The sequence below is a fragment of the Lactuca sativa genome, chromosome 7, assembly GCF_002870075.4.
Source record: "Lactuca sativa cultivar Salinas chromosome 7, Lsat_Salinas_v11, whole genome shotgun sequence".
Classification (NCBI taxonomy): domain Eukaryota; kingdom Viridiplantae; phylum Streptophyta; class Magnoliopsida; order Asterales; family Asteraceae; genus Lactuca; species Lactuca sativa.
In genome coordinates, this window is record NC_056629.2 from 41247498 (window position 1) to 41258309 (window position 10812).

The 10812-nt window shown below is 35.1% G+C and overlaps 1 protein-coding gene across 1 annotated transcript; it reads left to right on the plus strand.

Moving 5' to 3' along the window:
* The first annotated feature begins 1481 nt into the window (after nucleotides 1-1481).
* On the plus strand, nucleotides 1482-3774 carry LOC122194982 (uncharacterized). The gene is made up of 2 exons (XM_042896408.2): nucleotides 1482-1598; nucleotides 2532-3774. The coding sequence occupies exon 2, from the start codon at nucleotides 2571-2573 to the stop codon at nucleotides 3432-3434; it is 864 nt and encodes a 287-aa protein (XP_042752342.1). The 5' UTR covers nucleotides 1482-1598; nucleotides 2532-2570; the 3' UTR covers nucleotides 3435-3774.
* The last annotated feature ends 7038 nt before the right edge of the window (nucleotides 3775-10812 follow it).

Genomic DNA, 10812 nt, shown 5'->3' on the forward strand with positions numbered 1-10812 from the left:
ACTTGTACTTGCATCATCAAAGTAGTGAATGGAACAAATTAACAATAGGCAATGTTACAAATGAGAGTCGTGTTTGACTTAGTGCATTGGCCTGAACCGGTCACGCTAGTACTGAAAGTGATATTTCTCTTGGGTTAGTATTATGAAGACGCAAGTGTGATGAAAATTAATAATAAAATTAATTGCAATGATGAATTAATAATAAAATTAATTGCAATGATGAAATATTATTAATCGTGAAAGAGAAGAGATAACGGAAGTAGGGTCAGGTGGACCCAACCTTATTTTTATTTTTTAATTATAATTAATTAGATGTTATATAAAAAATCTAAAAGAGGTTAAAAGGGGTAGAAAAGTCATTTCATATGAATAAGGACCAACCATGAAATATTTTAAAACCATGGGGAACATTTGTATCAAGAAAAAAGTTAGAATGGATTAAAATTATGACTTTTCATAATCTATATGGGCCATTTATGTAATTTTGTTTTGTAACTAGGTAAAAAGGAAAAGGGTTTAGAGATGAGCTTTAGAACCGGACCGGTTCGGAACCGGAACCGGTTTTCGTATATTATAAGAACCGGGAACCGGACCGCCGGTTCTAGCACTGGTTCCAGTTCCGGTCCCGGTTTTTCGGTTATATTTCAAAATAGAACCGGTTCAAAATATTATAGATGATATGTTATCTTCTGGAACTTGTAAATGATTCGATATTTAACCAAATTATGACTTTTTACATTCTAAATTGAAGTACAAACACTAAATTACATGATGAAAAAAGAATCAAGTAATTTCGATTTCATATGAGTGAGTTATGCGCATTTTAAAAGCGGGACAGATTTCAAAAAATAAATGCTGAAACAGAAAATACGCAACATTGATATGTTGTCTTCTGAGGTCTATAACTGATTCAATATCTAACCAAAATATGTGTTTTTATAGTCTAAAATGATCTACAAACACCAAATTATATGCTGGAAAAAAATTAAGTAATTTCGACGTCATATGAATGAGTTATGTTCATTTAAAAAAATATGACAGATTCAAAAAAAATGTTCATTGATATTCTTTCTTTCGGGGCATGTGTCTGATTCAATATATTACCAAAACTTATGTTTGTACAGTAAAAAATGAACAACAAACTCCAAATTACATGTTGGAAAAAATCAAATAATTCGGACTTAATATGAGTGAGTTATGCGTATTTTAAAAAACGAAAAAAATGTCAAGCCGATTCCGGTTTTTAAAACCGGGACCGGTTTTCATAATAATAAAGAACCGGTACCCGGACCATGTTACCAATTCCGGTTCCGGTTCCAGTTCCGGTTCCAGTTCCGGTTCTGGCGGTTCTAATGGTCATCCCTAATGTCTCTTGATATGGATCAAGACTACCGATGCACTAAATACATAGAGTATCTTCCATATAATAAAATCAACACTAGGATATGAATTTGGACAAACCAAAGGGACAAAATGTGTAAGATATTAACCCTCTTTCCGATATTAACCCTCAATCCTTATACTCTGTCTCACTCTCTAAAATATGTTTTTAAGAAAAATACAGTCAACGTAGTAGCTTCATCATTCGCTCATTGCAGGTATTTTTCCTCTTTCGCTATTCTACCTAAGTGGTTTTCTACTTTTCTTTGCTTGTCAAGTTATCTTAACTAAAATTTCTTACCCTAAATTGCTTTAAAGTTCATCCTACAGAATCTAATGCAAAATCAGGTTTAAGTTGTTCTAGATACCAGTTAACAAATTTGATATTTTTGTGTTTGACCTAATCGGGCCTGATTTGAGTTTTTGCCCTTAATTGATTCAGTGTGTTCTCATCAGTTTAATTTAGTTAATTAACACTACTATGATCTCTAATCTCTATGATTAAGTATCTTCAGTGTGTTCGCATTTAACACTTTGGATCGTCACTTGAAAACGGGAGTTTCCATTTAGGGTTACTTCTTGATAACAACCATTTCTCATCACTCGAATTTGTTCCTTCATATTGTAGTTCAAATATAAATTAGAAGATTAGGAGTTGGGTTAAAATGAAGGTACTTTTTTTAGTAGTTTAAGCACTTTATATATCTGTGTTTTCAGGAAATAAGCACAAGCTCAAGCACCTTGTTTAAAGACTAATAGCTTGGCTATTTGAACCAACAAAATACTTGGTGCCTTTTTTCTCATTTAATCAAAAAATTAATCACTCCTTGTATTGTATATATATATATATATATATATATATATATATATATATATATATATATATATATATACCATCTCATTAATAGTTTCACCATTTTATTTATCATGCATTTGTTCTAAAACCCCAAAAGGCCAAAACAACTTCAACCAATTTGTTCTCATTGGGATCTCAGTGAGTTACTATGCCACTTACTGGGCTCCTGAAATTTTAAATGTATGTAAAAGACTATTCTGTCTGTTCATTCTTGTTTGCATGCTCTCTTTTTCTTACCACATTTTCTACAACTCTTGTATCTTATGTGGTATTTATTTTCCTTTTGCAAACTTAGGAATTGAAAACACACTTAGTATGAATAGAAACCAGAACGATGCATCATCAACTCAGACAAAGAGGGTCAAGACCTCTGACAATGGTGGTGTGTCACCCTGGTCAAAACTTCACCAGGATGTGCTTTTTTTTAATTATGATGCAACTGCGAGTTTTTTATTTTTGTTCATTTAGCAAAGTCTGCAAGACATGGAGGTCATTCGCACTATCTAACACGAACATTTTTATGGAGTCCAGACCACCCTTGTTGATAGTTATCTCTCTTGAAGATGACAAAAAAGATGGTGACAAAGAGAAAAATTACTGCTGCATGCGGGATTTTGAAAAAAGAAACTATGAAACCAACATTCCCCTTCCTTCTTGTGTTAATGATTTTGGATTAACTTGTGGTTACTTGATGTTGTTCAAGAATGCATGCCACGACTTCTGGCTTGTGAATCCCATCACACGACATCAACTTCATTTCCCTGCATGTCGTTTATATGGCGATGATCATCCAGACAAAGGTATTCTTGTCTTTTCACCTTCAATATCTAGGTGGGTGTTCCTTATTTTATTTGGTTCCACCAGTAAAATATCCTTTTACATAGAAGGTAAACGGGGATGGAATCATGTCTCCTCGACTCTCCCCATCTTTGATTTACATGCATTCAATGGGAAGATATATACACTACACACCGGTTGTTGTTTATTTGAATTACGACTCCTTCCCAACCCCAAATTTACGTTCCTCATAACCAAGAATTTTCCAGAGCCAGATATGAAAACTCCAGAATTTGTAAATTCAGTTGAAAATCTTTGTATCATTGATCGCTCTTCGGAAGCTTTGAACAAGGAGGTTGTGAAACTAGATTTTGGTGAAATGAAATGGGTGAACAATACGAGAATATGCGTTTTTTGTTAGCAATTATTGTGATTCTGCAGTTGCTGCTATTAAACCGGAGTTGTGGTAGTCGTGGGCTGATCCTGAGACACTATGCAAGATCAATAAATATCTTTGTTACAAATTCAGTAAATCTGGTGAAACTCGACCTGGCAGGTTTTGTTATGCAAAAAGGTGGTACTTCCCTCATGTTTGTTTGAAAGTTAATCTCTTAAATGATTGATGAGATCTTAGCTATTTTGTTTATGCTTTTATGATGGATTGTAGAATTCCCATATGTAGAATATTTTCAAGATGTTAAGAACCACCATTGTATTTGTGGTGTGGATTTGGATTTGGATTTCTCAACTTATTATTTAAAAGTTTAATTGTCATTTACCTTTTTGCTTAACATAGGGGCAACTGATCATTAATATCCAATCTTTTATGAGATTTGATGTCCTTTTGTGCCTATTGCATCACATGTCGCGCATCGACATGTTTTATGCGAATGGAGGACCATTTGATAGTCTTTTGGTGCGAGTTAAAAAGGTTACGCATAATACGTACGTTAAATGTTAGGGTCTCTATATACTTACATATGTTTGTATGTTTGTGTGTACACAAATGTATGTAGATTATTTATAGAAAGATCCATTTTCGTTTAATAAGTCATTTAATTGGAATCATAGTAGGATATCTTTGATGTTCGTTTTGCACCATGTGTGATCCTATGTGTCAAAATTCTCATCATTCTATATTATTTCATTCCATACTTACTAGTATATCCTTTTCAAGGAAGTGCATTTTTTGTTGGGTTAATCATTGTGTTCACGGATCACTCGGGTCGTGGATCGAAGTTGTGGATCAGTTCATGGGTTTACAATAGTTTAGCATATTGTAACTCACTCGTTTATTCTAATATTTTAGAAGTTTTATTAGGGTTTACCATGTCATAGGCTTGTTCTTCCTAGCTTTTAGAAAGTTCACGTAGAAGTAGGATAGGTACCTTTTCTTTAGGATCAAGTTTGTTTGTTTCTTATTTAAATGTTAATTGTGAGATCAATGAAAAATGTTCGGGTAGTAAAACTCAAAATCTACATTACGTGTGTGTGATTATGTGTGTTTTCAAGGACATGTACCAATAATTGGTATCAGAGTGAAGGTTGAAGAGGGCCGATTTGAGAGTCGACTTTCGGAGGGGAGGAGCCTTCGGGTGCATGGTTGCCATCATAGCGGAAGTCGGGTGGTTGGCAGTGACCTTTTTGTTGTGGGGAGTAGAAAACAGAAGGACTTTTCGCATAAGGAGGTTTGAGACAGCAGAGGTCGTGAAGGTGTTGGTGCTTGTCAATGGTTAATGGCGGAGAAGGTGTTTCGGTTGGTGGGTTTCTTTGCCGGTTGTCTTTAGTTTTGGTGGTGTCCGACAAGGTGGTGATTCTGGCGGTAGGTTGTGGGTATGTCACCAGAAAATGAAGAGATTCACCGGAGATGCATGAGAAAACGAACACAAAAGTTCCGTCAAGCAGGTGACATTGGGTTTGTTTCATTTTTGCAAGTGAAAGAAGACGAGAAAAGCGGGTTGCTTTGTTTTCTTGATCGGTGGAAGAAGGCTCTCGTTTCACAGAAGAGTTAGGTGAAAAAGGATTATGTGTGGTGATAAACAACAGCCATGTATGGAGGACTTTGGACATGACCGAGGTGAAGGTCGGGTGTCCCGGAAAAGTTGTAACTGAGGTGGACATCGGGTATCCGGGAGAAGTCGTAAATCAAGATGGTTCGAAAGATTAAACATTGCTGTGAGTGAACGGTGTGAACAACCGATTAAGGAGGTGATTGTGTTCACGGATCACTCGGGTCATGGATCGAAGTTGTGGATCAGTTCATGGGTTTACAATAGTTTAGCATATTGTAACTCACTCGTTTAATCTAGTATTTTAGAAGTTGTATTAGGGTTTACCAGGTCATAGGCTTGTTCTTCCTAGCTTTTAGGAAGTTCACATAGAAGTAGGATAGGTACCTTTTCTTTAGGATCAAGTTTGTTTGTTTCTTATTTAAATGTTAATTGTGAGATCAATGAAAAAGGTTCAGGTAGTAAAACTCAAAATCTACATTACGTGTGTGTGATTGTGTGTGTTTTCAAGGACCTGTACCAATATTTTTAGCATCATCTGTTATATGGTGATTTTTGAATATTCGGAATTGCTATATGTTTTCAGTTGGTGCTACTGTGTGTAGCTAGATCGTCTTTGAATAGTTTGATTTGTTATGAATATAAAATCACCATAAAAGTCAAAATGATAAACTTCACATTTTTTGGTTTTTTAGTTTCTGTTTCATCCTTCTTAAGTTCAAACTTCTTCAAGCTCACGGTTTGCAGACGGAAACTTTGATCAGGTTTAGTCCTTTAATGGAATACTATTTTGTTAGATATATTTATTAAATCATAAAGACATTAAATATGTTTCTTTGGCCACAACCCTAATTAAGATACTCCAGTACTGAAAATCTGCTTCCATCTAGTGTTAACTATCACAGTCATGTTAAAAAATCTATCTAACAAAATAATATTTGATTAAAGAATGCATGAAAACAATATTTCAGGTGACTTTTACAAGCTTTTTGTTTGTTTATTATGATATACTTTAGATAAAAAGATTATTGCAGTTTAGTTTTATAAAATTTTATGTGTGTTTGGCATCTTATACGGTACAATTGACAATCGGGCATTAGTAGTCATCTCCTCTAAGCATATAAAACCAATGGACCTGCCCAAATACTACATAAGAGGTTTCCCCATACCAATGCGTTTTTTCTCAAATGAAGCAACATAAGTTTGATGCTAAAATACAAACAATTTAGCGAGACTAACAAATATGAAACCATACATGCATGTTGAATATCATAGTCTTAATTAAAGAGAGGAATAGGAAAGAAATGCATCCAAGTAAAAGCATATACAACTCAAGATGAAAAAAAACAATAAAAATCTATTCGTTACTTATTTATATTGGTGGAATATGCTGCCTTGATAAGAAAAATGGCCTGTACACGGTATAGAAAACAAGACGAATGCAGCAAAAAGAGCAATGATATTCCATGGAATACTGAAATATTTACGCTTTAATCCAGCAACAGTATTAGCCATTAACTATTGTAGTAGGCATCCATTTTTTCTCACTGTTGTTCGTAAAAGAATTCTGGAGCAGGAATTTTTTGGTTAAGTTGTTTATCATATTTGCAACATTCTCCTTTGAACCCACACAATTGATAAGGAATTTTGATTTTACCAACAGGTCAACATCCTGTGGGGTATCGATTAGTATATCCATGGCATGCACATATGATGTAACATGTTTATTAACACGAATCATTTCAGTTGAATCGTATATAAACACTCTTGGCATCCTCAGAGTAGGCTGTCGGCCAATTTTGATCTTCATAAGGCTTGAACTTCATCCCTACCCTCTCCAATTCCATGGCTGAGTGGCCTTTTGTACTTGATCCAAAGTATGATGATGACATCGGTTCCACAGACCACATACTGGTAATATTTGTGTACAAAGTCCAAAATGTGATCAGGATTGGAAACTAGCTAGGTTGACATTGCATACTACTTACTCTTCATGAAAGACATTGTAGAAATCTAGAAGTACTTTCCATATGAGTGGTAAATGGTACCATTCGTCCAGATGCAACAAAAGTACATTCAAAGATGATTTCAAGAACACAAAAAGGGATTTGGTTTTCTATCATGCCAATCGTCGTAAGTCATTGACCCTGCATAACATGCCTTGATTCTTTCTATTGAACGAATCACCTTCTCTGCACATTCTCTCAACATTTGCTCTGGCACAATACCTAAAAGATGCAAGAAGCAATGTAAATAAATTCCTCTTTAAACTTCAAATTCTTGCAAATGTTCGTTTTGTCCATGAAGAGGTCCAATAGAGACCAACTAAGAATTTAAAGAACTTGGGCTGAAAACTCGGAATTCACTAGGAACAAAGTAAATTGATTGGGTCGTTCTTTGTGCCAAGAACCTCTCCTTTTTCTTTACAGTCAAGTAGAAATTTGACAGTATATCCAATGCTATCTACTGCTTCCGTCTCTACATTGACAACTTCCATTCAGAATGATAGCTTAGTTTCCTCTATAACAAATTAGTTAGACGAAAATCTAGATGATAATACAGTATCATATTAAAATATGTACAACACCTAATAATAATGGGTTTACCTTCTTCCTGATTTGCTTCTTTATTGTGATCACAGACTTGAATTGTTTGGTCTTATAATGTGTCTCTTAAGGTTTATAATCCCATTTCAAAAAACTTAAAAAAAAAATTCAAACTGTACAAACCAATAATGCAACATATACAAGCTTTATAACTGCATCTTTTTGACGTAGTTGAAAATCTTCCCCTAGCAGTTTACCGGCCAACTATCAAAGTTAAAATTCAAGTCTGGTGAAGACCTCGTTCAAACGTTTTTAGATCTGTGCATATAGAAAAAACAAACACACTGCAAGGTTAGATGTCTGCCCGTGGTTTGCACCGCACAGACAAAAAGTCATTTCGCAGATTTGTAGCCAAAACACAAACAACCCCATAGTTATTATCTTTTTTTTAACAAAAAAGTTAATCTACTACTAATTTCACATATGTCGTAGACAAGATTTGAATTTTTGAGGTTAAGAAAGAAGGACAACACCTAATACCGTTCCGCTACTTTAAAAATGAAATTAAAATGTAACTATTACCTAGAATATAGTAAAATTATAATTTATAAACAAATACAACTTAAAAGTTGAAATTGAAAGAATGGTTACTTGAAATTGAATCGTAGAATGGCTCGTGTCAATCTTTTTTTATTTGACTCTACTATTAACTCAACACTACAAATGCTAAAAGGTACCAAAATATTTACTTTGACCAATTTTCAAATATGATAAAAAACAATGAAGTAGTAAACTACCTAAAGATTCAAGAACACTGAAATGTAAAGGAGATGAAGGCGGAGATGAAAGGGTTGAAGGGGATAACCACAAAGAATGAGGAGGGTGAAGGGTTCAAGAACATCTATATTTTTTTATCTTATTTTTCATAAACATATAAATTGATCAAGGATTCACAATATTTTAAGATTTACTATATAAAATTCGGTTTTATTGAGAGAAAAACTTGAGAAACACACTTGAACAAACGTTAGAACAAGTTTATATTGCGGAATTTAAAATTTAACTCAAAGGATCATAAAGCTCAACAATAATAAAAGTTAGAGTTAGATAGTTAGATGATTAGATGCGGAAATATAAGGAAATAGAAATAACAGCAAGTATTATATCAAGTATACACTTAAGTTGATTCTTAACAAGGAATGCAATCAGACCAGGTTAGTAGGTGAGATCAAACTTAGTGATTATGTCAAGATTGACTTGCTCCGAATGAGAGATTTAGATATGTTATATTTCAGACTATGTTTAGTAGAGTGTAGAGAGTAAGAAGGAGATAAGAGAGTAAGTTATGAATTTCAAGAAATATGAGATTCAAGATGCGTAGATGATATTCAATCAGAAAAGGGAACTCCTTTTTATAGAGTCTCAAAGATTACAAAGGTCCTATCTGTTTAAAGTTGTCATGCAAGGCACATCGGATAAAAGAGAGTACATTTAGAAAAACAGATAAAAGACTAAGACTAAGTGTTGATGACGATGGTTGTGGTTGTGATACTTGACTGCACATGAGAGAGTGGTTGCGGATAAGGGAGAGGCTGAGATTTGGATTAAGTTTAAGAGTGTCACTTCTATGTTTCAACAATTTCCCCCTAAGTGACCTCTTCAACTTCCCTTTATTTTTCAAGCTTTAGGAACTTGATGAGAATCCACCAGAACTTTCTTACTTTTTCAAGCCAGGTGATCCTTCTTGAAATCTCAAACTTGACTTCAGCAGTTGTGTGTTTTGACTTATGAACTGCGGTTTGAGTTAGTTCAAGTTGCTTCAGAGTGAGACGATGCATGACAGTCATAGGAATGAAATATTTAATTTCATCATTTTTGCATTTGAAAATGACTCCAAGATCTAGGAAGTTTGTTGCTCCAAGAAATCTTTCTTGAAAACCTTCAGTCAACATTGGGGTCGGATCAAGAGGTAGAAGGTTAAACTTCTGAGCAAGTGCAGTGTGAATGTTTGCATCAATTTTTGCAAAATCACAAATAGTTTCTCTCAGAAACGTGTTGGCCCTTTCAAATCAATTTTCATCTTGGGATTCTTCTCTGACTTGTTCTGAAACACCCTTGCTATCAGAAAGACTTCCTTCGGGTTCATATAGGGAAATCCAACTTGGGTTCGTACATAGTACTGATTTCTTCTGGTGAGAGTGTACTGGATGAAATCTGCTTTCATGAATTTTCAAGGCTTGAAGTTCTTGACTGCACTGGGCCTGTCATTCGACCAGATTTTCTCAATTGTAGACCCATGCTTGGCATAGAATTTGTTGAGTCTTTCAAATTCTAAGGACAACCTCTTATCATCAGAAAGACTGTGGTCAAAAGATTCGAATACTATGAAGTATTTGCGTTGGGAGAGATGGGAATGTCCCAATAACCGTCATGAGGGGGTTCTGCGTATGTGAGGTAAGGCTTGTAATCATCATCAAGTAATCTTCTGTGTGGATTGACCCAAGAGTTGAAGAGGGATTCATCCATTGTGATGTCAAAGCCGTTTTCCCTCCAGATCAGCTAAGCAAATTTAGTTGATTTCCAGTCAGCTTTCTTCTGCTTGGTTGCGGGTGAGTCAAAGGAGTGTTCGGATATCATATGAGAGGCTAAGTTTTTGAAATGGGGAGGAGTCACTGGTCGCTTGGGAGACGGATGAGATTCTCGAATTGTTTTTTGTTGCAGTGGTGACTGATGGATTGGACTCTTTTGAGGAGAGGGAACAGGTGTTTTTTTTGTGGAGATGGTTGCGGTGAAGGTTGTGGAGTAGGAACTTTTTCTAGAATGATGGGATGTTGATGACTAAGATTTGTTTGGATGGGAGAGTTTAGATGTTGGTGCGGATGAGAATGTTGATGAGAGATGCAATCCGAGTCACGATTTTCACTTCCCCCTCTTGAGGAATGAGCATTTGGCACTTACTCAAGCCATTGCTGAAGACCATCAATCTTAGCACACACTTCGTTGAATTGCGCTTTGAGTGCATCAGCAAGTTGTTGATTTTTTGGAATTGCAGTGTTGAAAAGCAATTTATGGATCTCCTTGGTGAGTTGGAGAATTTCCTGGCAATGAAAGTTGGATGATAAAGAACGGCATAAGTTGTTGATGGTTAACTGCAGGACTGAAATGGTGGACTCATACGCATTATGAGTTTCTTCGACAAGCTTCCTGGATTGAGTTGTTTGATCCACAATTATCGATTGAAGTT

Bases quoted from the DNA above. Each gene is read 5' to 3' on its own strand.
- LOC122194982 (XM_042896408.2), top strand. From the start codon at position 2,571: ATGCATCATCAACTCAGACAAAGAGGGTCAAGACCTCTGACAATGGTG.